General features: G+C 38.4%; 1 protein-coding gene across 1 annotated transcript; it reads left to right on the top strand.

The window, feature by feature from the left end:
* Positions 1-1,586: 1,586 nt before the first annotated feature.
* Positions 1,587-24,415, top strand: ATG4C (autophagy related 4C cysteine peptidase). Its single transcript, XM_010163675.1, has 10 exons — positions 1,587-1,720; positions 2,800-2,883; positions 3,539-3,772; positions 7,071-7,401; positions 9,294-9,364; positions 11,076-11,212; positions 14,770-14,848; positions 15,513-15,589; positions 19,897-20,016; positions 23,992-24,415. The coding sequence occupies exons 1-10, from the start codon at positions 1,645-1,647 to the stop codon at positions 24,160-24,162; spliced, it is 1,380 nt and encodes a 459-aa protein (XP_010161977.1). The 5' UTR covers positions 1,587-1,644; the 3' UTR covers positions 24,163-24,415.

Here is a 24,415-nt window from a genome sequence, read left to right as displayed (position 1 = left end):
ACTGCTGTTTTCCTGGCCCTGCCTCCAGATCCCAGAAACAGTTCATCTGTGTGAGTACCCTCAGGCTCTGAAGACATTGTCACCCCGACACTCTCTTCAATTACAGTGTCAGTGATTAGGTTTTACTTAAAATATGCTCTCAGTGGAGAGAAGTAACATGGTTTAGTCTTTGTCCTGCTTTTGATCTCAATTCAATGGAGAATAACACATGAAACGGTAAATACAGGTCTAGATTTTCCTTTTAAAGTAAGGAGGTTGTGTGCAGCGTCAGTGATGGTGTGTGCTCCTGGTCTGGGTTTATTAATTAAATGAGATTGCTCATTTTGTTCACGTCATCATCTGATGTGATAAGAACTTAGCTAAAAATTTGGTGAAGGTCGCAGTGATGGAGCACTACTGATCAGCTTGTGATGTCACACGATGCCTTCGCTGTTGAAGCAGGAGCCCTTAATTTTTCAGCTATCTGTGCAAGGGTTTGGACTGCCAGATATCATCAAGAAAACCTCCTGTATCAGCTGTTTCAAAGTGAACCATTGACAGAAAACACGCAGTGAAGGAAGTTCTGTTTATTTATCCTGAACTTCCTGTTACAAGTGGTGCAGGTGAACTACAAAGGGAGTTCTGTCCTATTTTCTTGGATTTCTTAGAAACAGGGATAAAGGGAGTACCTGTTCTTTCTGTATTACTGGTTTAGGTTGCTTTTAAGGTGAAGTCTGTTTTGTCTTGCAGTTCAGGAAGAGTCAGTAAAAGTGCATTCCCTCCCACCCCCTCCCTTGGAAAATTTGTAAGCAGTTTTTACAAAATTAATCTGCATTGTAATGGTTTTTACCACCATTTTACCACTCTCATTCTTGTGATACAGCTGGACTACTGTAGATAACACGATCAAATCAGAAGAGCCTTTTTTGCTCTCTTCTGATCTGTAGAGATTTAAAGTAAACATGGATTTTATGACAGTATTCTAATATTTTGATGTTACCTGTCTAGCAAGTTAATTTTGTACAAATAATGTCACTGTTACTACACGTGATTTCAGTACTACACATTTTCTGCCTTGCACATGTGCAGCAAAACACCTTGCACTTTATCTTTCAGTTCCTCCAATGCCAGTAAACTTTGGCTTGGAAAATTCTTTGACTAGAAATTTGAAACTAATGCTGTTTTTAAAACCAAGATTTGTTTATTGGTGCTCAGAACCTCTGATATGGGGGGAAAAAAAAAAGTGCTTATTGTACTCTGTTCAGCAGAAAAGCAAAGCATCTGTCTTCTTTAGTGCAATGCACTGTAGCTTTTCATTTCAGTGCCAGTTAGAATGGGTGTACTGGTATGCCAGCACAGCTTACATGCTCTAGATCAGTTTGTTGTGCAATAGAGAGCTGTTGGAGAACATTATATTTTATTTAGCTTTGCATAGTAATTTTATTGGTGTATATCTGGAATTAAATGTTTTTCTTATTTATTCATGGAACATGTGGCTGCTTCTCTCAGTCCTTGGTAGTGGAGAATTCTGCAAGTTTATTACTGTTTCTGGTCACGTTGGGCTTAGGTACCAGAGTGGGATGGTGGTGATACTGTTTTTGTTTTTACAGTAGCAGAATTGAACGTCTTACAAGACAGCGATGGCTTTTTCTCTAGAATTTGAATATGGAGGCCACAGGGACAGATGAAGTAGAAAAGATAAAATCAAAGTTTATGTCTGCATGGCACAACATGAAATACAGTAAGTGAAACAGTGTGTGGTAAAATCCTCTCTGCGTTGAAATGAGTGGGATGTTTCGTGTTGACATGAATTCCAGGATCAAGGTTCAGAAAATTAACTAATATTAATAATAAAAATAAAATATGGCCCTTGAAACCATTTTTACTTTGCTGTAATAAACAGAGTAAACAAACTTGTTTACCTTTTCATTTTTCAAATAAATTTGCATAATTTCTTTTAAATTTACTTATTTTGAAAACAGTCAATACATTATGTAAATGACACTCGATTTGCATAGACTTTTAAACAGGCATAATATGGAATTATCTGCCCAAAGATATTTTTAATTTTTATATGTACTTTTCTGGAAAAAAATAGGATGGTGTGTGAAATACAAACTCCACTGAAGATTCTACTTCACACACTTGAGTAAAATACTTTTCCATGGCTGAACATCAGTAATTTGTTTATAAGCAACCAGATTTTCAAGCGTGCCCTTTACTAATCCATTCTTAACCTTAATTTTTCTACTTTCCCTCTAGGACTAAGACTGCTCAGATTTACCACCAGGTTTCTGATAAGTGTTGTTGATTCTCATAACTTGGAGATGTCTGGCAAGGCAAAAAGATACTTTTCTTCTGCTTTCTTTAAGGCTACCACGTGGCTGAGGGGGAATTGTAGTTGTTACTCCCTATGTGTGATGAGAAAAGTTTGAGAATATCTGTGGACTTGGGCTATAAAACACAGTTGGAAACCTGACAGAATCAGGCTATGCAATAATGAATTCACAATAGAGACAAAGCAATTTAAGCTCAGCTTTAGCATCTCTGTATCCTCACCATTTCTGTCAGTAGTCCCATTGGATTAACATTCAAACATTCGTAGATGGGCAACGTCGTTACTTTTAAACCAGAACTCTGATCTGTGTTTTGTAGAACTATTAAACTTTTTGTTATTTATGAAAGCAAAACCCAATTCCCCTACACTTTCTCTATATTCCCCTTTCACACCTAACCTTTGACTTCACCAGATGCTATTAGAAATTCCTTTTTGGAATACTTTAGTCACAAATTTGTATATTTTTTTTGTGTCCATTTTAGGTTGGGTGTTGAAAACAAAAACTTACTTCAGTAGAAACTCTCCGGTCTTTCTGCTGGGAAAATGTTACCACTTCAAAACTGATGGTATGTACATAGCACTTAACTCATTCCAATCTTATTAGCTCTGGATACATTTTTAATCTTCTAGAAAGACCCTCATTAACAATTACCAAATTCAATATGGAAATACGAAAAGCTTAGAAAGTACTCGTTTAAATGTCCAACACCACCACTAATGGAACCCATCCTAACCTGCTCTATTCAGATTTTACGCTGAAGTCTTAAATTTCTGTAAAAATTAGTGCTGCAATTTGCACTTTACTTTGTTTACCTATCAGTTTGAGATTTTCTTTCTAAAAAGTCCTGAATGAAACAGTGACAATACCTGTTCAAAGGGTCAGGACACCGACACCTTTGTTATCATTTTCCAACATGCAGTTTTCTAAGAATCTCTCTATTTGCCTGTTTACATTTAAGTGAATTAAGCAGTTGCTTACTTGCAAGTCAACAATTTCATTGGCACAGTAATGTTGGCTGCATTGCTCTTTTTTTTCTTTCTCTGCCCCCTGCACATTTCTGTTTTGTTTGTCTTCCAATTTTCCTTTTCTGTATTTGAAACAATTGTTACTTTTTGCAAATTTGCCCTGTCTTTCTAATAGTTTAGTTGTATTTTTACTTTCCTTCTAATAACAGAAGTGCCATACCGAGTTATGACTTGAATTTGTGCTTTGCCTTCCAGAATCTGGTGAACTCTCTACCGATGGGTCCAATTTTGATAAAATCAACACGGAGATTTCAGGAAATGTTGAGGAGTTTCGTAAAGACTTTATTTCTAGAATATGGCTGACTTACAGAGAGGAGTTTCCTCAGATAAAAGGGTCTGCGTTAACAACAGACTGTGGTTGGGGGTGCACACTGAGGACTGGTCAGATGCTGCTGGCTCAAGGTCTTATGCTTCATTTTCTCGGCAGAGGTAAGTTAGGAGAGATCTCTGGATTTGTCCTGATAAGTTTGGGTGTTCTGTAGAGGGTGTGATGCTCTTTATGTTGCCCAAATCTGAAGCACAAGCTGGTTTTGGTTCTGGACTCCTCCTTAATACTGGAATTGCTTCATTTCATCAGAGCAGTGATCTAGCTGTCCCACTCTTCCATTTCTGAAAAAGGGAATAACAAAGTGTGTCAAAGGAGGATGCTGGAAACTGCACAGAAGCAAAATGTGAAGTAAAATGCCACAAAAACTTGTGATCCCATACCTGGGTACTGCTATCCATGCACGTGTCCACTTCTCAATCTTGCTTGTTTCATGAACTCAAGGTGTGGAGCTGAGTTCCACAGCCCATAGCTGTGGGCTATGGCAAAAGTGATGTTCTTCTATCGGTTTTAAAGATGTACATTATTCAATTCTTCTAGTATTCATACATGGAGTTAATAGAAGGATTCTAATCTAACTTCAATCCATCATTCTTTGTATTGAACCTTTCACTAGTTCATTTCCTCCCTCCCCTCCCATGGACTTAGAGAGGAATTTCCCTCCCTTCCTTACACCTTCTTTCCCCCTTCCTTACACCTTCTTTCCCCCTTCCTTACACCTTCTTTCCCCCTTCCTTACACCTTCTTTCCCCCTTCCTTACACCTTCTTTCCCCCTTCCTTACACCTTCTTTCCCCCTTCCTTACACCTTCTTTCCCCCTTCCTTACACCTTCTTTCCCCCTTCCTTACACCTTCTTTCCCCCTTCCTCACCTTTTTCAATATGCTCCCTCAGTCACAGCTGTTTCAAAGATTTAGCTTTAATAGACTTGGAACACTTTCTGCTTTCAAAGCATAAGTGTGCACGTCCTCCTTGTTCTTCCAAGCTGAGCCATGTTCTGTGTAGAGGTATTTTTGGTTCTCATCATTAACCACCTTTTCTTTTCATCCTCTTCACAATCTTTTTCATAATCTACCACACTGCTCCTTTCAAACAATTAGTCCTGTCTGCTGTCACCACTCTTTGTTGTCAGAATGATCCCAGACATGGGCCTGAAGCCACCCAGGCATGTTAGTTAGAGAGAACACAGTGTGTTGTTTACTCAGCCATTTGTTGGATCCCAGGAATGCTTGAGTAGAAGATAGTTCTGAAAGCCTGTTCTGAAAATATTTTGTACTTACTGTGCAAATATGATGTAGGCTGTGAACATAGTCTCAAACAAACAGCATCACAAAGTCTTTCTTGGCAGTGCCGTGACCAAACTGTCAGATTGGTTTCCTGAATGTGCCTTTTGCTATAGATATTTAAGTCAGAAAACATTCGTTATCCCTTTCAACTAACTGCAAATATCAAAATGTATGAAAATACTTCTGCTGAGAACACAAATCCCTTAAATGTAACTTTTGTTATACATACATTTAAAGAAATAAAATAAAAAAATCTGATCAGAAGACTGGCTATGGGTAGGAATGTGTAACGGCTCATTCTGAAGTAACCCAAACCAAAAAAGCCCCAGGTTTACATCTTTAAAATCCATGGTTACAAAGAATTCCTTGCACTGTCCCCCATGTATCCTAAACTGGAAAGTGATTTGGTGATTCCAGAGTGCTAGTGTTTCTGTGGCAATCCAAATGTGTAGAAAAATGGAATATGTATGGTCTTTCTGGGCTACTTTTCTCATCACCTAGTCTTCTGACAGCTGGTGAATTATCTTTTGAAAAGCTTTTTATGAGGTCTGGGTAGCTTTTGAAACATATTTAAGTGTTTACATGAAGTTTTTCATCGCTGTTTACTCTTTTCCCAGAGATGTTTTCATTATAGTTTAATGGTATTGTTTCTGTTACGAAGCAAAACTTGACTGCAGTTACTAGCTGGAGTACTTACACTTCCACTGCTATGTGGAATGTTCCAGATATTGCTGAATGATGTTGTAAATGAGTTTTTATTTGAAATATTAAGGTCCTGGTAAGTTTAACTTTGAAATGTCTGTGCTTAAGACACTGACTTAAAATAGAAGCTCGCTGCACAGGAGGAGCAGGGCCTGTGATGTTGTTATGTTGAGCTTACTTGTGTGTCTGCCTGGGTCTGCAGTGGAAAATGAACACGAGGTTTCCCTGAGGGGAGTCACTTGTGGTAAGAGGCGCTGATGTGGGGTGGCTGTCACAAGAGTGGGTGATGTGGATTATGGCCATTACCAGCAAAACTTGTGATATTACTGGAGCCATAAGTTTAGTTTAGAATTAAAATACAGTCGCTGCTGTGCTGCCTCTTTGTTTCTCAAAGACTTGCACATGGATGCTGCAGTGGGAATTGGGAGGAGGGCTGCAGCTCTTGCTCCCTGTTAGTTTGCAAAGGTTCCTCTCACTGCTGTAATGGCAGGTTTCTGAACCTCCAGGAGCTCACCCACATCTGGCTCACTGAGCAGAAGCACCCCATCCCTCTCTAGGGTTTGTAGGGCATGGGGCACCTCTCCCTCTTGCCTTCTGAAATGTTCTTTCTAGACCTCCAGGGTACGTTCTGCTCTGACAGTGCACTCATTGTGTTTCAGAGGTTTCCTCACGTGCTCTGTGTTGCAAGTAGTTGTTTGAACTTGTGGGAGAGACTCTTGGTCATCTGACAAGGCTTTGCTGAGCCACCCTTGTGCTCCAGGAGGAACGCTGCTTGTGGGATGCGTTGTTAGAGAAACCTTTCACTGGAAATGCAGACTGTAGATACTGTGCTGAATAATATTTCAAGAGATTTGTTTTGTAATCTAGATAAAGAATTCACAATTTTAGTGAATAAAGAAATCTTATCTGTTTTTCTGATCTTTGATGTTTTGGCAGGAGGAAGTGTTTGTTTTTACATAAATAATTCCTCAGGTTTGTCTATTTTTTTTAAATAATGTGACAAACCAGAAGAATTTAAAAAAACCTTTGGAACTTCTTGTTTGACTTGGAGAAAACCTTTTAGATGGTATTTAGTAGCTAATTTTCATATTTTTAATACATAAGATAGTTCTAACCTGTGCCTTGTGTATCTTAACTGACTGGGATCACAGAATCTGACCCACTATCTCAGATAACATGAATTGCTAACAAAGGTGCTGCCTGTAGTATTTTGTTTCACTTCTTGTTTAGCAGAAAATAAAAGCAAATCATACTCCACTTGAATTCTTTGTTTACATTTTAACACTGACATTTGCATCTTGGTATGTAAAATACATATTACTGATTTGGGGAACACAGGGGAGAGATGTGCTTTGCTAATTAGACTAAAAAGTTAATGTTAAGCCTAATATGCATCTTAAAATACCTTGCTGCAGGCTGGGTCTGGCCGGATGCGCTGGACATTGACAGCTCAGACTCTGAATCGTGGACAGCCCATACGGTGAGGAAGCTGACAGCATCGTTCGAAGCATCGCTTACAGCAGAAAGAGAACCCAAGATCCTGTCAAATCATCATCGGGGAACATTAAAGAGAAACTGTGATGACAGTGAAATGAGAAATGAAATTTATCATAGAAAAATAATCTCTTGGTTTGGCGACTCTCCGCTGACAGCTTTTGGCTTACATCAGCTCATAGAGTACGGAAAGAAGTCTGGAAAAATTGCTGGAGACTGGTATGGGCCTGCAGTCGTTGCACACATTTTAAGGTAAAAATACCTTTATTCTTTGTTGTTACTGTGCCTTACTCATTACAGGAGAAGCGTTTCAAAGTGTCATGAGATTACCTCAGCTTAATTGAGCATCTAACTGTTCATTATTGGCTTTGTAAAATGCCCGTATTAGTAGCAATTCTAGAGATTTTTCAGAGGCAGGAAGGGAAATAGAGTATTTTCCAGTATTTCAGGAAAAAACAACGATCCAGTTTTCCTGTACTTTGGGCACTAGAAGTCCCAAGTATCCCTCCCACACCTGGGCTTTTAAGTAGAGCTGGATTTAATGAAATATTCTAAAAAGTAACCACTCTTTCAACCTTGGAACATGCATAACATTATAGATTTTTTTTTTTATACTGTAACCTGGGGGCTGTAATGTACTGATAGTGTAATGAAATGTCAGAGCTAAAATTGATGTTTTCAGCATTTCTTTGCACACATCAAATTCTTGTGAAACTGTAAATGTATGGGACTATTAATATTATAATTATATCACAGTAAAAGTAAAGGGTCTGTGACATTCAGTGTGGTTAAAAAAAAAAAGTCTAAAGTCAAATTTCTCCATACTATGTGCCTTTATGTGCCATTGCTTTGAATAGTACCAATTTGTTTGGTTTGGTTTGGGTTTTTTTATAGCTTTATATACTTGTGTTCTTAGTGGATTCCAGTTTACCTATGAACTGGATCACTAATAAGTCATTTAAGCAGCAGAAGCCAAAGTTCACATGTTTATCTATACACATGTGCCTAGAAGAATTTTATATTTAGTATAAAAGTATATTTATCTTAAGTGAACCTGTGCTGCAGTAACCAGGTGCAGACATGCAAAGGCATAGAGCAGTGTCAGGGGTTAGCATTATTTACGTGTTTTCTTCGATTTTTTGATGAAGATAGGAGCTGTCAGACTTCTTTTTGCTTGCTTTAAATTACAGTAGCCTGGTGATGTAATGGGGGTGGATTTGGTGCAGAATTCCATCCAACACAAACCCACCGGTGATTTCCCACGCTGCCAAGGTCTCCTCTCCTAGATCTCCTTTCTCTCAGAGCAGTGCTGACAGTGTGTAGCTCTCTCCTAACATGAGAACAACTGTATTAAACTGTTCTTCAAAACAGATTGTGAAACAGAGGGACAGTGACCCTTTAATGCAAACGGGTGTCGAAGTCAAAGGCTAATCCTCTATTTGCAACAGTTTAATTTCTTTACAGATGTTGTCCTTGATTGATGATCACGCTTCAGACTATTGACATCTATTTTCCTTTTAGTTTTTAGGTCCATTACTCTTACTCTTTTGAGGATAGCTGAATATTGCAATTATCTTTCAAAAGTTTTGGTGAAACCTCACAGCTTTTTGTGTCCAAGCCTTTATTCCATAGACATGAGGTGCTAATCTGTGGCTAGTTACGTGAATAGAGGTCAACTAAAGAGATCTCTCGGGTTGAAAATAATATTTTTGTCAACAAATTTAACCTTTATTATCCCAATACACATGACAGAAAATTGTTAAAAAGAAATCAGGTAGTGAATATGAATTTCATTGTAAATTAATCTGTGTCTTTGGGCATTTTTCTGTGGTTTTCATTGTTTCTTCTAAATAGTCAGATATTGTCATCTTTGCTGGGGAAAACTATGTTGCCATATACACTGGATTTTGGTATCCAGTGTTTACAAACAAACCCCACCCTCCCATCTGTATTTATCATGAATGGAAGGTGCCTTGAATTAAAAAAAAAAAAAAAGTAAAACAAAACTAAAAAACTAAACCACAACCCCCCCCAAACCAACAGCAAAAAAAATCCTGTTTCTAAAAATCAAATAATTTATGTTGATTTACTGTAAATTTCTTTAAAATCAGAGATGAGTTAAATAGTTTTGTGTTTGTACTTAGAAAAGCTGTTGAAGAAGCAAGAGACCCTGAGCTACAAGGAGTAACAGTCTATGTTGCTCAGGATTGTACAGGTAAATGTTGTAATTATGGAGATTTTTGCAAACATTTTTAGATGCTTTTTATGCCTTTCAGTAAACACTTAACAATAGAGCTCTAAAGGAAAAAAACTAAACTCAAAAATGGATCCACAAAATTGAGATTATGTAGACAAAGAGGTTCTTGATACATGCAGATGTTTGTTCTCTCTGAGAATCAGACATCACAGCTTGACAGCTTTGTACATGGCTTGTTTGGTGTCTTAGTGTGCAAAATAGTGGAATTCCAAATCCAGGAAGAGAATTTCTCCTTACAATCTGCCTGTTGTAACTTCTTATTTTGGTTTTAAATCAGTTAATAATCTGTTCTGTACTTGCTTAAGTGTTGTTTTAGCAATAAGCTAGTAAGAACTTCCATATCTTACTAAAAAATAACACCAAAAAAGCAACCAAACAACTGAAAAATAGAATCATAGAATGGTTTGGGTTAGAAGGGACCTCAAAGCTCATCCAGTCCCAACCCCCCTGCCATCAGCAGGGACACCTTCCACTAGACCAGGTTGCTCAAAGCCTCATCCATCCTGGCCTTCAACACTTCCAGGGAGGAGCAGCCACAGCTTCCTTGGGCAATACTTCATTTAGCTTTGTTAGTTACATTTTATTTGTCTTTTGCATCTCTTTTACCCATTTTTCTAGGGGGGACACACACCAAACCACTGCACCAGTCTCTTAGAATAGCAAGAAGTCATTTTCACTTGGAGTTCAAAGATGTGAGCAGGATCCTGAACCAGAGCCTGTGGTAACCTTTCTTCTGCTCCAACATGGCGTTTTAAATAATCACAGGAGGGGAAGCTCAGAGCTCTGGATGTTCAGAAGCAGAAAATTATGACAAGATAAACTAAATGTGTGGTGAAACTTCACACTAATGACAATAGTCTTTCAAATCTAAGCACAGTGTGTTGGGTTAACAGCCATGTTTAGCTGCTGGAAATGTTAGTTCTGTCCCTGCTGACGGCAGGGGGTTTGGAACTGGATGATCTTTAAGGTCCCTTCCAACCCAAACCATTCTATGATTCTATAACCCATCTCAGGACAGGACAGACGAGCCTGACATCCCTGGGTAATCAATCAAACTGGTTTTAAAGAGACACTGTTTAATCATACACTATGAACCAGTTTCACCTGACTTCCAAGTGACAGTGGAAACTTAAAATTCTATTAATTTGCCACTACTTTGTTTTGGTGACAATTTTCACATCCCTCTTAGTTTGGAGGGAATAAGCACTAACACTAAATTATTTTTTTCCCTCATTTTCAGTGTCTGTTTCATTAACTTTAGACAGTGAACTTGAGTATTTATTAAAATCAATTTATATCTTTTTTTCCTTTAACATGTAGATGTTTCTGTTGCTTGTAGGCTTTCAAGTTTTCAATTATTCCTTTTAGAATATGTTTATATAAAGTGAATATTTATCAGCCTTCTCCTAACCTACCCCTTCTGCATTTCCTTGGCCATATATCTCAGCAGCAGCAGGTTACCATTCTACAAAATACTGCTGAAAACAAGGAGGCATAACACTGTTTTTCATCAGAGTCACTCAGGAGTTACATTTCAGGAGGACAGTAAAATTGTGAAGGACTGCAGTTTTAATTTGTAAAACTTAAGTGATGACATGTTGTAGGTGTCTCTTTGTAAAAGCCAGCAGATGTATTTTTAATATTAATATTTTCATGTGTCTCCTCTCAGTCTACAGTTCAGATGTTATTGACAGACAGTGTTCTTTTATGGATTCTGGAAAAGCAGCCACAAAAGCTGTAATTATATTAGTTCCTGTGAGACTCGGTGGAGAGAGAACGAACATGGACTACTTAGAGTTTGTAAAGGTATGAAATGAGAGTTCAGTCATTTTTCAAACTGTAGCACTAGGTGATATGAAAAGCGACTTCACGATGGTAATCTTCTACCTATTAAATGTGTGGTGGTGATTTTACAGTTGAAGGTTGTAAAGTTTGACTTTACAGATTTTAAATTTCCCTATTACAAGATCAGACATAATTGCAGAACGTCTGATGTCCCTTGGTACAGCAGTGATAACTGTCCTGCTCCTAAAGTGACTACCTGGAAAGACATTAATGCAGTGGCTGAAATTACAAATGGTAATTTAGTTACATATGCTATTAGAGTTGGGCTATATTAAGTATCAGTCAGCATTTTAAAATATAAATATACCAAATTCCTTATTCTGTTTCTTAATTTCTTAAATGTCAAATGGTTTAAAGTCATTGCTTGTCTGTTCTTCACCATTTGCTTTTGTCTTTTTCTTCCCCTTAAGAGAAGGGATAGAGGGTTTTTTTTTTAATATCTTTAGTCACTACTTCAGGTCTTTTTTCACTATCTGGACATCAGGGTGAATGTTTCTAAGGACAGTGATGCAGGAGTAGCAAGCCATTACCACAAAGAAAAATGAACTGGAAAAAAGCAAAACTCAAGGAGAAAGAAGAAGGGAGGAAAGTCTATGCTGTCCTTTTTTTTTTCAGCAGAAGATCTGTTGAAAATGGTGCTAACACCTGAAATGTACTGTAATTCTACCTCTTGAGCACAGGAATACTTCTCTTAGTGGAGAGATTGTTCTCTTAGCCCTGCTGCTTTATAATTTGCCATGCTGTTGTTTACCTGTCTTTAAATTCTTGTTTTATTTTTTAAAATACCACAATGTAGTAGCATGAACAAAATCAAGAGTCTGTTACATCTCTTTTCTTTTTTCTTTTTTTTTGTGACTGACTCTATCTGTAAAATTTTGGGAAAACCTATTTATTTGTCTTTTAAGGGCACAGGGAGACAAGAATAATGAAGCTTTATTTAAGTGGGGAACTATTAAATTGTTTTTCTTTCCTGATTCTTTTCCTTGTATTTTCAGACAGTTGGCTTTGGAAACGTTTTAGTTCTTTTCTGATTAATTCTGACACAGCTAAGATAAGCCTGTGGTTGCAGCAATCTTACTTTACTTTCTATGTTAACTGCAAAAAAACCTTTGACTCAGTGGGGTTTGTGGGAACACATGGAGCCTTTGTGTGTAAGCTAACAAACAGTTGCTTCTGCAACTTTCATACGGCTTTCTCGGCGAAAGAAAAGTGACTCCAGCTCTTTAATACGGGCTTTTCTCACTGACACATTTCTATGGCTAGTTTTACCCTGCAGAGCCTTTCTCAGTTTAACTCTCAAAAACACTGTTTGCCAGAGTAAAATATATTTGTGTGGCACCAGGTTTGACAGCACAGTGATGTTAGCAAAGCTCGCCTGGCACGACTGGCCCTGCCGAGGTGATTGCTGCTGCTCACTTACCCAGCCTGCTCCTGCCTTTTGCAGGCCCTTGTAAGGGAGACTGTGATAAGAGGGCTTTCAATTGCACATATCAGTCACTCCACTTGGAGTCTGGATTTAAGTTAAAAATGCAGATTTTAGAATCTAGTACAAGAGGTAATTTTTACAAAGGATTTTATATTTATGGATGAAAATTGATAAATTTTTTATAATTCACTTTTATAAGAAAATTCCCATAGATTAAACAGTTATTCATTACTTGAAGTAGCTTTATTCCCTTTCTGTTCCACTGGCAGAGGATGTGTCCTCCTTAGCTGTTTCAGCCTGGGCCTCTCATCTGCCTCAATGCTGTGTAACGCTCAGCCATCGAGGAGCATTTCCTACAAAAACCTCCTCATTTGTATTTTAAATAGGCACCATTTTCTCTTAACCTGGGTCAGCCGTGCTGAAGCTGACAGCATGTCAGGGTAGCAGTACAGCAGTTTTTGTTATCTTACATTACTTTATCATTGTCTAAGCCAGGGAAAATTTTCTCTACAGCTTTAGTCTTATTTGTACATGAAATATCAATCATTTTGTTGAGAGAAATTTTCCCTACTTACACGGTGATGATGTAATGGTTGTACCTTTAATGGCTGATCTCTTTGATGAGAGGATATAGATATGACTGCCAGGTAATGCAGATTTCCCTTCAGCTCAACTGGTAGTCTTTTGGACTGCTCTCCCAGTCTGGGCCAGTGTCCAGATTTTTGGACCCAGCACTTGTCTGGTGGCACAAGAAAACCACTGTGATTTATGGACACTTAAAGGCTGTTCAGTTTTCAGAGTATTTAATGGTCTTGGGCTTTGGTTGCATTAGAACCGTTGGGCTCAGCTCTCCGAATTACTCCATGGTGGCAAAATTCAGCTCCTGCTGGGGTGGGTGGGATAAACAATGGAGGGATCAACTGTGTTAAGGCAAGACTCAGTACTCACACAGATCTTAATGAGCCCTGTTAAGAAAGAGAACCTCATGAAAGCAAGAACAGTAGAAATATGTTGAAGGGAGGGAAGGAGGGAAGTCCTTTGGGTACTTCTTTTGATAGAGAAATGGACAAGGTGGGGTTTTTTGTGTCCATGGTCTGTGACTGCATCCAGAGACAGAGGAACATCAGGCAGTTATGCTACTGAGATGTTGTTACCTTGGCAAAATTCTGTGTACATGGGTAAATCCTTCTCCCCAGCACTAGAAGGTATATCCAGAAAATCAACGTTTTCTGATGCAATGAGAAGTCTGCTGGGTTTGTGCGCTAACGCAGACCCACAGATTACAGAACCCAGCTCTTTACAACCTCAATGAACAGAAATACACTGGCAGCACTGGTGTGACCGTGGCCCACACAACTCCTCCTGTCCTTGGTGGCTCCTGGCTGTGCAGTGGCTGGAGGAGTTTACACCTCCAGACTGAAGAGATTCCTGTATTTCACCCCACGTCCCTCTTTAAACCCCCTTGGGTGTGTTTGCAGTGCCTCTCAGAGTTGCTACGTGCTGCTGGCTCCAATTCCTCTACCCTCACAGTCCACATCCAGTAAGATTTATGGGGCTTGTCTGTTGGACCTGTCTCTCTCCTCCTGTATTTTGGGCTGCTGTTTTTAGAGCTGTATCTTGTAATTACTCTTGCTTCAACTGGGCATTTTGCCTTGTGATGTAAAAGTTCCTACTCTAGACAGGCTTCTACGTTGGAATGCAAAAAGAAGAGAGCCTCCAGGGCCACAGAATGGAAATGTTTATGGACTCTGGAAATCTGAAGATTTGTGTCTCTTTTGACTAAGCAACCTGTGATCAACTTGTATGACATTATGTTTGGTGTCCTCCCCAAAAATGAGGTTAATTCTCTCAATTCACGGACATCTCATGAAAAAGGAGGACTTTCTTTGGAATATCTGGTGATGTGTTTTCACTTTGGTCGGTTGTAAGCTTCTAAAAATTGAGTCAAGGCCCAGAAAATCATTAACTCAGTCTTTAAAAAAAAAATTAAATAAATTCTTTTGCCTAAAAATGATAAAGAGCAAAGATTTTAATTGAGTTTAATACTTACTGTGTTTAACACTGTCCTAATTAATTAATGTTCTGCTTTTAGGGAATTTTAAGCCTTGAGTATTGTGTTGGTATTATCGGTGGCAAACCCAAGCAGTCGTATTACTTTGCTGGATTTCAAGGTTAGTGTTTTAATATGTTATGTCTCTTCAATATTTTTCTTTAAGTTAGGAAGTTAATATTGAACCAGTGGGAAATAGCATGATTAAAATAGCAAAATGAGTACCTTATTAATTCATCATATCTACCCAGGTCCAGTCATTTGTCATTTACCCCCTATAGTAATTGGATTCTGTAAAATGTACATTTAATTTCCATTGTTGCATAAACAAGGCATAATTTATCTGTTTCACCAAACTTCAGGAGCCTTTGCTGTTACTGTCTGGCAGTTTTTATTTACATATTTACTTTTTACTAGTTTAAGTGGTGTTAGTTGATGCTGAAATGACAAGCAATATATTCTTCCTGTCAGGATGAAGTAGCACAATACATTTTTCATATGCAAACTCCAGAATATAATTGTGTGTTTGTAAAAGTAATTTTATCACCAAAAATTAAATGACAGTCTCATCACTTTATAAAAATTCTGCTTATACAAGCATATTTGATTATGCAAAAGTTAATCTGTCCTGCAAAAACCTATGCTTCAGTCAATGAATATCAGCCTGGCAAGCAGTTACTTGCGGGCTGCTTTTTTTTTCAGCTGTTCTGCATAGAAATTGGATTGTAAGCAGTGTAATAATAAGGTGTTTTTTGAATTACTTGTCTTCTGTTTTGTCCTTGTAGATGACAGTTTGATTTACATGGATCCTCATTACTGCCAATCTTTTGTAGATGTCAGCATAAAGGATTTCCCTCTTGAGGTAGTATGGATATAGACCTGGCACTGTTTTCTTCCCATATGAATCAAACACTAATTATTTAGAGATGTTCTCGCTAGCTGCATCTTTATGGTTTCACAGTTACATGTTATTTATCAATGTTCTGCCCTTGTTTTAGGCCTATAATCAACAAAAATGACCAGAGGTTAAAAACTCAATATGAGGTTTTATTTTTTACTTCATTAATCTTTGTTTCTTTTTAATAATCAGAAAACCTCAAAAATAAATGATCACTTTGCTTGGGTAATTTTTCATCCAAGAAGATAGACAGTATTTGGAGGTCTTTAAACCCGAGTTATTTGGATTTAGTTTTGTTAGTGTTTCTTTTTGGTCACTTTTTATTTTATCTTAAATTCAAGTTGCAATCAACATAATGGAGAGAATTGCGTAGTATTCAATAGTAGGAGCCTGTTGTCAGGTTGGAACCAGAGTTCCTTTGGGTTTACCTGCTGCTGTTTTATCCAGGAATTTGTATTATTTCTATACTGGAGTAGGTGGTTATAATTTTAAAATGTAACTTCTGCTCCTAACAACTTTGCAGGTGACTTCTTTAGCTTCATAAAAGTGGAAATTTTTGAGGCGTATCAGTGAGGTTTGTGGTCGACTAGATGAATTTTACTCAAGTCTTCTGAACTGTGTCTTTTAACCAGTTTTATTATTATTTTTAATCAAACTATTTTTTAGTTTCCAAAAAACTGGCATGTCTGAAATATAAGTGCTGCATTTGTTTTCTTTCCTCCCCACCCCTTCCTAGGCCATGACTTTCTGGGTGCATCTCGATGTAGTGAATGCATCTTTCCAGGCTCTGCCTAGGTCTTAAAAATCATGCTTGGTTTTTTGGTTTGTTTTTTTGGTTGTTTGGGTTTTTTTACAATAGTGTTTTTCCTTTTCTTCAACCTCTTGCCAAATAACTTGCATTGAAAATAGATAGAGGTTATTAAAGAACTCCATTTACAAGTACCCTGGGAAAACAATTATCAGTTGCAGAAGCTGGTGTTCAATAGCCACACTAGTCACAGTAGAAGTACTCGGTGCCATCACTACAGAATCTCCTTGTTGATCTTGTGTCCAACTTCTATGTGAACCTCCAGCCACCTCGGAGCAATTCTTCATTTGGTGTAGAAACACTCTCTGGGTGCATCCTCTGCTTAGGACAGCATCACCTGCTCTAGGACAGAGATGCTTATTAGTAGTGGTTCCTCATGCCGCTGCGTTCTGCAAAGTTAAGTACTGCTAAACATGGAAACACAGCTTCAGAAACAACATACTGCATTTAAATGAGGAGGAGGAATATGTATTTAGCTCCACCACCCCTGAAATACTAGTTACTTAATGTAGAATTTTTAGAAGTTTTGCAGTAAAGTCCTGTAAACAGTGGAAGTGCATCATGTACAACTCAAACTCACACCTGAGGAGCTGAGTAGCTGATCTTAAATTGACTGTTTACACTTAGAACGTGAGTCAAGGGGTGTGCAGTGCAGTTCTGTGTCTTCACAGCTTCTGTTCTGTATAGCAGCTAAGAGCTGAGTTAATCTGGGAACAGTGGAGTGAACTGTAATGGTCCTATCTATTGTTGCCATGAAAAGAATTATCTGTTAACATATGTTGATCTCAATACCTTCATCAAAACACTATCAAATAATATTTAGGAGAAGTGTTTATATATATCAAAGGACTCGCACAGGGGTAATGTTAAATCCTAGGGCTGACACAGAACAAACACTACATCTTTTTCAATATTTATGCTTAACAAGATGCTTTAATTAACCTGACATAAACACAGAAGTTAAGATTCTCTATAAAACGAATTTTAAAAAATTCTAAATTCAAGTTCTGACTTTAAAAAAGAACAAAAATGACATAGCAGCAAAAGTTATCAGAAAATATCCTAGACAGAAGTTTTCATTATTTTTAGAGGTATGTTTAGATTTACCCTGTTGAGATATTTGGAAGAAGAGTTGGTGAGAGTCTCAGCTCTACCTCTTTGTATCGTGGCAGCAGCCAGAGATTACAACCAAGATCCTTGCTGCTTTATGCTAATAACTGTAGTAAAATACAGTGCCTTCTCTGAAGATTTTACAGTTTAATTGGGTAAGCCAGACAAAAGGTGGGAAGGGCACCCAGACACAGAGCTGAAGTGACTTCCTTAAGGTCACACCGTAGCTCAGTGGCCAAGCTAGAGAAAATACACATCTTCTTGGTTTCTGTTCCCATGACTAATCCTCCAGATTGTGCTGCAGGCTGGCATTAATATGAATTTCCAAAGAATAATAAGGTTTTAAAATGTAGTTTGAAGGTAAGCAAGCTGCCAGTTTGGCTTGATCGCATCCTAATGCTTTTCTGCAGACGGAAAATATATTGCAATTTAATGCTTAGTGCATTTAATAGTATTATATCTTTGTCCAGAAATGTCAAAAGTAAACAGAAATTGCTTTCTTAGTGTGGATAGTTGCTTGTTAGATTTATCTGTAGGGAGTTATTTTCAAAATTGACAAATTGTCCAGAACAAGTTGGAAATCAATCCACTCTGTATTGGTTTCCAGAATCCATTTGTTTGGAAGAGTAGGGGAAGAAAAAAAAAAAGCCTACCCAGATTCACTCTGTTGTAGAGTGATTTGTGTGGCATTAAGGGGACTGCCCTGAACAGCACAGCTCAGCTGCAGTTACAGGGTAGCTGCTGAAATGTCATGTGTGAGGTCGATTTATGTATTTGATGAGTCAGGAGTGAATATTCAAAATACAAATTCTACATCTAAAATTTGAACAGAATTAGGAGAAAAACAACAGTGACTAAAATCAATCTTGTAGAAATATTAGTTCTCATCTTTGCTTATATTTTCTTTTAGCAGAGGTTTAATAGAAATACTTTTCAGGTTTGTAATCACAAGTAAAGAACAATGCACTGCAATACCTGAGACTGTTACACTGACAGATACTCTCAGATGAGGTAACCAGGGCTGTTGTCTTCTGTGGATTGACCTGTTTGACCAAAAAAAAATTGAAAAAAAAAAAAATACAGTGGTTTTCTGGTGTACAGCCTGCTTGATGTTCACTGTCAGGGTTGCTGTAGCCAGGTTAGACTGTAGCAGTTGTTAATTATGGTGATTAGAGGAGAGGCAGCGGTGTGGGTAGGAAACCTCCCGTGTTGCTCTGTCCTGGTGTTCTGTGGTGTCAGTGATGTCCTGCTCCTGCGGTGAGCTGTGCGCAGCGTACGTGTGAGTGTGAAAGGGAACAGCACAGAATATTCACTGGAGAATATTGATCACTGGGGGGAAGTTCGTGGAAAATAAAATGTGCATTTCAGCCCAGTGGTATCTCGGTTGTGGCGCAGACGTGGTGTGTTACAGAGACCTGGAGCAGGAGTGCTGGTGATTTAAGAGAGGGAGGATGCTGGGGCAGTCCTGCGTGTTGGAAGCAGAATAAAGAGGACTACCTTTGAGAGACAGGCAGTGGTGATTAAAGAATTACAGTTTAAATTAGACAGTGAGCTTCACCAAAACTACAGTTCCTGTAATAAATAAACACATAGTCAGGGTAGATGGCATATACTTGTTTTTTCTCTCATAAACTGTGAGTGAGGAGTGTGGGGAAGGGGTTTTTTTGTATCTGTTTGTTTTTTAGCACAGCTGCTGATAGTTCACAGCACTGTCAGAGCATCAGCTGTCAAGAAAAGAGATTTCACATTAAGGAAAAAAAACCCCCATGTATGAAGCAGGGCATGTTGTTTGGTTTTTTCCCCTACTTGTGGATTATTGCAATATGGTTTTGCCTTTGTGGTTTTTGTGGGGTTTTTTAACCCATTTCATTTACTAAAGGAAAATGCATGAGGTTGGTTTATTCCATTATGTCTCTTTTATAGCGATTGGGGGAGGGAAAGGGGCAATGGGCGGTGGTGGTACAGCAGTAATTGTAAGATAGTGCAAAAGCTGTTACAAATTCAATTTGCAGAAAAGCATTCACCTCCGCTGCCTTGGGAATATTCATAAAGTACCGCTCGGAGCGGCAGACCCTTGACAGATTTCAAACTAACGTGGTGTTGTGGGCAAGTTTGGTGAATACAGCGTAAACAAGCAGGAGGTTTTATACACATGGAAAAGAGCAGAATTACTTGAATGTTTGAGAGGTGGGGTGGAAGAAATAACTTCCAAAGTGTGTGCTGGGTTTTAATCCAACAGGGGATTGTATGTTAAAGCTGTTGATGGGGGGAAAAAAAAGTCAATGCATTGGTCTGTACCATTCTCAGCCTTAACCATGTATTCTGTGGGTTTTTTTAATCTTGAAACTTGCAGTCATTCCATTGTCCTTCTCCCAAAAAGATGTCATTCAAAAAAATGGATCCGAGCTGCACGATAGGATTTTACTGCAGAACTGTGCAGGACTTTGAGAAGGCTTCTGAAGAAATAACGAAGGTAGGTGTTGAAGTTAAGCACACCGGTTCCTCAGCCAGAACGGCGTGTGTGAACCGCAGATGGGTGAGGGGAGAGAACCGGCTTCGCTCTTCCAGGCATCGTTCTTTCCTTGATATTTATTGCTGCTTATAGAATCAGAAGAAATCTGGATTGTTTTTCCATTTAATCCAATTTTACCACTACGTAAAACCGGGGCAGATTCTGGGAGAGATGGTCTCCATGGGGAGGGGACAGGCGGGTGCGGGTGGCTGGGCTGGCACTGGCGGGCCCACGAGGTGGCACTCGTGAAATGGGAATATTTCTGCAGCCAGCCCTGCCGAGCCACGCAGGGATTGCCCCTGCCGAGGAGGAACTGTGAAAAGGCAAATCCATCCCTCGGGAGGAAGGTTTATTTTTTTTTTAATTGAAGGATTTGATCAAGCCAGAATTGTGTATTATTTCTTGTTAGCGACGTGCTTTTCCTGATGGCACTGAAGTGGAAAGCAGTGTGTTTATGATTTGGTAACAGTGTTTTGAAGTCTACGGGGCAGGTATCACCCAGCAAATCTGTCTGATCCTGTCCTTCCAATTGAAAAACACTGGTATAGGCTCATTTAGGTCCAAATGTAATTGCCTTTTTTTTCCCTTGATTATTACAGCATGTGAGTATATGAAATACAGCATTATTAATATGTTCTATTGGCTGTGGCAGCAAATAACAGTGTTTTGTGATTTTAAAAAATGGTCTATGAAAGGATGCAGCGGCGGCAGAAGATGGTCGTAATGTTAATATTCTAACCACAGTGGTTATCACAACAGCACAAGGAATTAATGTTCATACAGCATTTTGAATCTCTTCTTCAGTGGTATTAGTATGATAGCCAAAAAAGCATTTTTAGACTTAATACTTTATATAATCTTTAGTAGATACTGGTTGATGCTGAAGTTGTTTCTTTGATTCTTACACAGAGAAGTAGAAAATAGATTTAAAGAAGTAGGAGTTCCTAAGCAATGGATATATGGAAATTTTAAATAGTGACATTTCTTTTCTTCCATGTTTTCCTGTTCTATCATGTAGGAGAAAGAATGTAATAAGATAGTTAAAAAAAAAAAATCTAATTACAAAATTGCTTGCATTGGAAATTCTCTTTTTTTCCTTCTTTCAAGTTTGGGATTAAGTACATTTCTTTTTCTGAACACAAGTTGTGAAAGTACTCATGACTGATCTGAGTCTTGGAGCTATTATCCTGCTGTTTTAGATAAAAGTTCTTTAATATTAGTGACATTATTTTAGGTAAATGTATTTCAGGCACAGTAAGTTTGAGAATAGAGGAAAGTCTGGATACAAATACAATATGAGAAACGTTCTGTATCTTTCAATCCTTCCTTCACATCCTTTGTTTTTTCCTGCTCTTCCATTATTTTTCCCTTTGTTCACAATTTGAGTGTGATAACTCTTGAACTAGAAAGCACAGCATACTCCCAGTGTGCCCTGTGTAAGCTAGACTAAAAAATTGAGGTTCTCTCACTGCTTCTGTGGGAAAAAGAGGTGGGAGAAAAGATTTCCCTGTTGTTACTTAAGGATAAACCTCATGAGCCATATAGTCAGTGATAGAGAAGTTAGGGCATTGAAATCAAGGGCCGAAATGGAGTGACTGGTGAAACTCCATCCAAATCACACTGAAGTTGCCCTTTGTTTCTGTCCCTACTAGTTAGGCAGCTATGGTTAAGTAGTTTAATAATACCTGGAATTAATTAGCTGATAGATTAAGGAGACCTGGAAACCATCCAGGCTTGAGAAGGATGGATTTACCAACTGGCTGTAGTCTGACTTGTGTCTTACGCTTCCAGCACAAATATCCAGCACACAAAGCAGTCTCTGGCTTCTCAGCACCACGTGGCAGATCCAAGAGGTCAGCAAGAAGCTCTGGCCTTGCACAGCACCGGGGACAGGTCCGCCTTCTCCTGGCCGCAGCCTCTGCTGCTGCTTTACATTGTCACTTACCTGGTACCAGGCTTGTCTTTCTGCTCATGTGGTGAATTTCCCCATCAAAACCCATGACAACAAATAAATAATCCACTTGGGCTAACAACAAATAAATAATCCACTTGGGCTATAACTGCTTTTGCCTGTTTGTAGCCCAGGGTCTTGGCAGAAAGAAAAAGTTCTCTGAAGAACTGTGCTGATTGAGTATTGAACTTGGATGCAGTTCAGCACAAGGAATTAAATTGTTACAGTGACAACAGTGGCAGCCTAACACTGAAATACTGAAAAATATTGTTGTTTATCAATAAACTTCCCTGTAGAAATCATCACTGGTATCTAAAGAACTTGCAGGTTCTTTAGGTTCAAATTATCTGTAATCACTGAGAGGCAGCTTGATAATAATTTCAGTAATCTTAACCGAGATCCTCTCGACTGTCGCTCAGGCGTTTGCCTGTCTGTCCAGCTTATGTTCTGTATTTAGTGTTTCATCACCTCCCCGAGTACCTGGAGAGAGGTGTGAGAGAAGGAAGTTTCAGGGAGAGTTGAGCACAGACAGCGGCAGTGGATTTGGAGGGACCATCTTTAAGGGTGTGATGGTTGGTTGGTCCCCACGCGTTCCCTGAGGTATTGGGATGAGTTTTCTGTTGCAGACTTACAATTGGGAGCTGGCCTAAGTCCACCAAACAGCCTTCACATGGCTATCATTTTTTGTTCCACTAAGCCAGCTTGTATCCACCCCCTAGAGATGGAAGAGTTTGCATCCAGTTATCTCCTTTTCTCAAGAAACAAAGCATTTGTACATTTTACAGACTTTTTTTCTTTGGATTGCTCATTTGTTACTCTTACTTATTACTGTGTGCGTGTCTCTCCTGTATCTCCTTGCACTTTTACCCAGGTTTCACATTACAATAGCCAAATGCAATTAAAATAGACAAGAGTAAAGTGGAAAATTTCAGACCACAGTAAAAGTCAAGGATTTTACTGTGGTCTGAAATTTTGAGGTGGGTGTTTAAAAAGAAGAAAAAAAAAAAATCACACAGTAAAAATCAAGGATTTTAGTGTGTTGAGGTTTTTTCTTCTTTTTAAACACCCACCTCAACCCCTGACTGTCTTTTTAAAAAATAGTTCTTAGTGTTTAAAGATCTATTTAGATTTTTAACTGGTTTAGATTAATTGTTATGAAATTATGTTTAGTGATTTTAGTTCCACACAGTGTATGCCCCTAGGCTAATGTAGTTCTTGTGTGTCACCGCATCACTGTGCTGTTTTTTCAAATCAGCCAAGAAATAAAAAATAAAATCCAAATCAGTGAACAATTAGTGTCCAAAACAGCCCAAAAGGCTGAAATGTCTTTCAGTATTTGGTGGATTTTTATCTGCTATTAAAGGTATTGTGCTGATCTGTTTTGATATTTATTATTCCCCACCACCTGCTCTCTACATGCTCTGTTTTCTGATTTATAAATGTAGATTTTTGGCACCCTAATTACCACAGCCTGTTACTGTCATCAGTCTGGTTTTAGCCATGTGCCCTTCATTGGCTTATTTACATAGGTGTATGTGTTTAAACTTTTAATAAACACATTGATTACTGTACATGCTGATTCTACAATAAAAATATCTCCCTGAGATGCTTAGTTCCTGCAGAATTCATACCTGTGCTTCAGGACAGCATTATGGCCATTAACTATTTTGTACAGTATTTTTTTATCTTCCTACAAGAGCTCCAGCCGCGCTGAAACAAAACAGCACATAGAGGTGATCTGTGAGGAACAAGGTGCAGGGTTAGGCATAAAATCAGCAGCTACCCGAAGAAGAAATGGAAGCAAATGTTTGTTTAATGGGAGAAGGGGAAGTTTAGATTGTGCAATGCTTTTGTTTGAATATGATGATAATAAAAATTAAAAGTGCATTTTTTTACTTTGCAGTCACCATGAGATAAAAATCACTACTTACTGTATTTCTCAACTTCCAATTAACATTTTATCTGGTATCTGTTTTACATTGTAGATGCTGAAATCTTCATCTAAGGAGAAATACCCCTTGTTTACTTTTGTAAAGGGTCATTCTAGAGACTATGACTTTGCTTCCAGTCCACTCCATGAAGAAAATGACCTTTTCTCTGAGGATGAAAAGAAAAGATTAAAAAGATTTAGTACAGAGGAGTTTGTCTTGCTTTAAGGACATTTTACACAAGATTATTGGCAGCTGTCCAGGAGAACACTTGCCTTTTAAAAAATAAAAAAAAAAAGTATGTGTCCTCCTCCCCCAAAGAGGCAAGCTGTGCTGAAACTGGTCTATTTTCATAAAGATGATAATGTTTTATATGTCAATAGTCTTTAAAATGTCATTTATAAATGTACTTACTAATTATTTTTGTTCACTACTAGTTGGCTGAGTTTAATGGCACGTTGTGCTGGTGAGGACAGAAGGT

Source organism: Antrostomus carolinensis, unplaced genomic scaffold (assembly GCF_000700745.2).
Source record: "Antrostomus carolinensis isolate BGI_N321 unplaced genomic scaffold, ASM70074v2 scaffold20272, whole genome shotgun sequence".
In the NCBI taxonomy this organism is placed as follows: domain Eukaryota; kingdom Metazoa; phylum Chordata; class Aves; order Caprimulgiformes; family Caprimulgidae; genus Antrostomus; species Antrostomus carolinensis.
Note: the sequence above shows the minus strand (reverse complement) of the source record. Positions and strands in the feature narration are given on the sequence as shown.

Bases quoted from the DNA above. Each gene is read 5' to 3' on its own strand.
- ATG4C (XM_010163675.1), top strand. From the start codon at position 1,645: ATGGAGGCCACAGGGACAGATGAAGTAGAAAAGATAAAATCAAAGTTT. The intron at 3,773-7,070 runs GTAAGTTAGGAG...ACCTTGCTGCAG, and splicing joins GCTTCATTTTCTCGGCAGAG to GCTGGGTCTGGCCGGATGCG. The intron at 20,017-23,991 runs GTAGGTGTTGAA...TTTACATTGTAG, and splicing joins CTTCTGAAGAAATAACGAAG to ATGCTGAAATCTTCATCTAA.